We start from the raw sequence: 4980 nt of genomic DNA on the forward strand, positions 1-4980 counted from the left end.
GCTGAATATAACTGGAGCCTCAGAAAGACTGAGACTCAGCCTATGTTAAGCACAGTCAAACTGCTCAGGTAGTTGGCCATTTTCTACATATCATTCATTTGATTAGCAAATACCTTCACCTTCAATGGAACAAAGAAGGTGAGGGTGTAGCTCAGTGGTAGAGTGCATGCTTAGCTTGCACAGTGTCCTGGGTTCAATCCCCAGTGCTGCCTCTAAAAATTAATAGGTAAACCTAATTACTTTCCCTTCCAAAAAAAAAAAAAAAGAGAGAGAGAAATTCAATGGAAGAAAGAATTTCACACTGAGACAGCCCACCTTTAACGTATACATTGTGTGCCATATATGGGTGGTGGGGCTTCTACTAGTTTCATTAGCTCTTGAGAAGAGGCTGATCAAACTCAAGTTGATATGGTAAATGTAACAATAATTACCCTATCAAGATTCTCCATTAAGTGGACCCCTGATCTATTCTAGCTTCATCCTGTAAGTGCTTACACCCAATGGATGGACGCCTCCTTGAAAGGGCTGCATTTCAGCTATTTTACAGCAGATTAACCTGAGGAAGGAACTTGCACTAACTTGTTTCTCCTCAGCCCTCACTAAATGTTGAACTAAAGAGAATGGCTTCTTGTCTCAGACAACAAAGTTATCCAACTGTGCTTGCTCCAAAATATTTTGAAGAACCAGAGAAGCCCATATCAACAACAGGCTTAGTTTGCTGCATTTCTACCACAAAAGACACATTTTTAGCATCTTATATATGCAGATACGTAGCTTGGCTTACAGTTACTGACATCAGGGTAAAGGAAACTCATTTAATAAACTTTCCTTTACCCTGATTTATATATATATATATAAAATGAGAGGAGTCCTTGGTTTGCAAAGAACATCATCTAAAGGGAGGTGCATGGTAAACAGCAGTACAGACTTTCTGAAGCCTTCAGACATATAATAAATCTCAAAAATTTCTCTAATTGAAAAGCTATTAATTTCAGCACCTTGAACTAGGATTAAAATGATAAATGGCTGAGAAAAACTATAGGTTACTAAAAAAGGACATGATTATGTTTAACTATTACTCTATGAAACTATAAATACCTGTTTAATATAGTGGAAATATATGTTGTTCTATATTAGAATCGCAGATATTAGACATGAGCCTACTACTTCTGTGAAAACTTCTTTATTTTGAAAATGGATCCATGGCTCACACATCACTGTTTCTATGGTGGGTTCTTATCAAGAAAATAGAAAAAAAATGGAAAGAAATAAATGCTGTTGTGAGTGCTCACCATGAAAATCTAATTTTTAAAAAGTGACATAAAATAAGAGCCTTTCTACTCAACAGCTCACAAAGATTTCCTTTCCTTTCTTTATCCTCCTCTTGGTCCTTTCTAGACTTTTGATAGTCATGACACAAGGAAATAGCACTGAAGTGACTGAATTCTTTCTTCAGGGATTTGGTGCCCAACACAAGTTTCGGTATGTCCTCTTCACTGTATTTTTGGTCATCTATGTGACCACCATGGTGGGTAATAGTGGAATGATCCTACTCATCAAGACAGATTCCAGACTTCAGACACCCATGTACTTTTTCCTACAACATTTGGCTTTTGTTGATATCTGTTACAGTTCTGCTATCACTCCCAAGATGATGCAAAACTTCATAGTAGAAAACAAATCAATATCATTCAAGGGCTGTCTCATGCAATTATTGGTTTATGCAACATTTGCAACGAGTGACTGTTACCTCCTGGCAGCTATGGCAGTGGACCGTTACGTGGCCATCGGTAACCCACTTCGCTATCCCACGGTCATGTCCCGAAGAGTCTGCATCCAGTTGGTAGCTGGTTCATATGTCATGGGCACAATAAATGCTTCTGTGCACACAGGGTTTACATTTTCAGTGTTCTTCTGCAAGGGCAACACCATCAATCACTTCTTCTGCGATGTTCCTCCAATCCTCGCCCTCTCATGCTCCAACATTGACATCAACATCATGCTACTCCTTGTCTTTGTGGGATTTAACTTGATGTTCACCGTGTCGGTCGTCATCTGGTCCTACACATATATCCTGGCTGCCATCCTCAAGATGTCTTCCACTGCAGGGAGGAAAAAAGCCTTCTCCACGTGTGCCTCCCACATGACAGCAGTCACCATTTTCTATGGGACCCTCTCTTACATGTACTTACAGCCTCGTACTAAAAATTCCCAGGCGAACATGAAAGTAGCCTCTGTATTTTACAGCATTGTGATTCCGATGTTGAACCCCCTGATCTATAGTCTGAGAAATAAGGAGGTAAAAGAAGCTCTAAATGTGATGGGGAAGAAATTCTTCTAGATTGAATCCCAAGGGTTAGAATTCAGCACACCAAAGTATGCAGTAGAGATGTTTGACCATATTTAATGTTTCTGAAATAGGGAACTTGTTCACGTCTTAAACCAATGCTACCTCCTTCAGTGGATAATTTCTTAGAATGTAATAAATATAGTGACATCTCATGGGACTAATTTTTCAGTTATATATTTTGAGAAACATCACATACTACCCATGAAGAACTGTTTTAAGCTTATTTAAAATATTAGGGAATATGTGTAGACTTTACAAAGTATAGAGTTATTACAAATATATTGTAGATATGTTCTTAAAGACTATATTTTGCATATAATCAATGTTAAATTTGAAGTTCACTATTTCCTATTCATCTAAACAAGTTTCCTAAATTATCTACGAAGAGGCTCTTCATATGTTCTGTTCCAATTGTTGTGTAAACCAGAGTGCAAAATAAACGTACTGCTTTGAAAAGTACCTTATGGCTCAGGCCATTGTACTTCCTACTTACAGCACTTGAAAACACTTACTTTTTATGTGACATTGTGACTTGTTTTGTCATTAGTTACCCTCTTTATTCTGAATCCTTCCTTTTCTTGTGGAAGTTAAGGAAATTTCTAGAAATAGTTTCTATCTCTCCAATAGAGATAGAAAAACCTAGAATGTAAATGGACCTAAAATGGCAGTGGTCATTCATTTATGAAAGGTATACCAGTCATTTTAGACCAGACAGAAAACTTTAAACTTAGAAATGAAGCGAGAAGTTCAAGAGTCCAAGAGTGCTTTGAATCAGGAAGACAAACTGTTGACAGAAAAATCTTTAGCAGATGGATTGTGGGTAAGTGATGGAAATCTTCACATAAATCTAAAGCTGCCATGCTAGCTAGATGAAAGAGCAAGTTTCATATGAAAATAATGGCAGCCAATCTAATGAAGTGGCCAGAGAATGTACTGTAAGCAACAACACAGGGAGAATTGGGCAAGAAAAGAATATATTTTTTTCAAGTACATTATCCTACATAAATTCTAAGAGATGAGTTAAAATTAACCTGAAGTCAATGCAGCATGACCAGAATCTGCCCAGCAAAACTCTACCTTTAGAAAGAAAGAGATCTTGTATCCAGGGCAGATCCATGTGTCTTCAAAGATCAGGACCAGGGACAATAGCTGGAGATTCATGGAAAGTACAGAGGATTTCCTGAGACCCTGGAGGGGAAAACTGGAGACTAATGTGCAGCATGGTGACTGTAGTTAAAACGGAGTGCTATATACTTGAAATTTGCTTAGAGAGTAGATTTTAAGCATTGTCACCGCAGGAAGGAGAGAAGGAAGAAAGGAAGGATAGGAGGGGAGGAGGGGGGAAGGAAGGAAGGAGGAAGGAAGGATAGGAAGGGAGGAAGGGGAAAGGAAGGAAAGGATAGGGAGGGAGGAGGGTGGAAGGAAAAGGAAGGAAGGAAAGGAAAGAAAGAAAAGTTTAAATATGTGAGGTGATGGATATTTTGAACTTAATTGTTATGATCATTTTACTATGTATATCTATATCAAAATACCAAGTATATACCTTAAGTATATACAAATGCTATCAGTTATACCTCAAGTAAATTTGGGAGGGAGGTGATCAAGCAAAGAAGAACTTAGGGCACATTGTTAAGCCTAAGTGGCCAAATTGGAAATAGGGCACAAAATGGAGGGTTGTGTAGTACTAGGCATTGAATACCTAAGTGAAAGAAACCCCAAAAGGAAATAAACTGAATGGTAAATGGACAAAAGTAGCAAAAATCCCAGAGGCTTATGTAAGGACGAAACAGTTGATGTGGGTTCTGACATGGGAACAATTAGCAATTGTTAGCGCTTGTCCAAGAGAGAGACATCCCTTCTGGCATTGTGTAGAGTAGCAGTGGTCTGATGTTACACAATCACATATGTTTCATAAATCATCAGCTGCCTTTAAGCTGTTTGGGGCCCGTCAAGACTGAGGGGAGCAGGAAATATAAACCCCCATCTTGAGTGAACCAGTATTCTGTGCATCCATTCAGGTTTTTTGTTTCTTTTTTTTTTTTTTTTTGGTTTTTGTTTTGTTTTGTTTTTTTTTTTGCAATTTCAAACATTTGCTGAGGGTAGTGTAGAATCACAGGGCACCCACAATTGAATCAGGTACTAGCAAGAGATTTAGGAAGCACCTAAATCACTAAAGAAATAATAATAATAACTTGTTTACCTAATTCCAAGGAATCGCAAGGATAGAAGTAGGGCTCGTTCCCAGCCTAGAATAGCAGCCCAGGAGCCCGGGAGAACCAACTGGAAGAGTAGCTAGAGGCTGAGACAGGATGAACGCTAAGCAAATATCCATGAAGCAAAAGCCCAAAGCTCAACCGTTAAGAGGACACCCTCCTAAAAAGTGAAATTAGTAAAGAGTAAAATGAATAAAATTTTGATACACACAACAACTTGGATGAATTTCCAGGGAATTAAGCTCAGTTAAAAAAAAAAAGCCAAACCCCAAAGTTGTACACTGTGTAGTTTTAGTTATAGGACATGTTTGAAATGACAAAATTATAGAAGTTGAGGACAAATGAATGGGTACCAGGGTTAGAGATGGAGTGAAGTAAGGGCTGGGTGTGGTGTAGGGTGTGTTCTAAAAGAACAAT

General features: G+C 38.3%; 1 protein-coding gene across 1 annotated transcript; it reads left to right on the forward strand.

Annotated features, from left to right (window-relative positions):
- The first annotated feature begins 1411 nt into the window (after window positions 1-1411).
- On the forward strand, window positions 1412-2341 carry LOC102534085 (putative olfactory receptor 5AK3). The gene has a single exon (XM_072970831.1). It carries the CDS (start codon window positions 1412-1414, stop codon window positions 2339-2341), a length of 930 nt encoding a protein of 309 aa, XP_072826932.1.
- The last annotated feature ends 2639 nt before the right edge of the window (window positions 2342-4980 follow it).

This window comes from Vicugna pacos, chromosome 10, assembly GCF_048564905.1.
Source record: "Vicugna pacos chromosome 10, VicPac4, whole genome shotgun sequence".
NCBI classification, from domain to species: Eukaryota; Metazoa; Chordata; class Mammalia; order Artiodactyla; family Camelidae; genus Vicugna; species Vicugna pacos.

Excerpts from the sequence above, each read along its gene's own strand:
- LOC102534085 (XM_072970831.1), top strand. The coding sequence starts at position 1,412 with ATGACACAAGGAAATAGCACTGAAGTGACTGAATTCTTTCTTCAGGGA.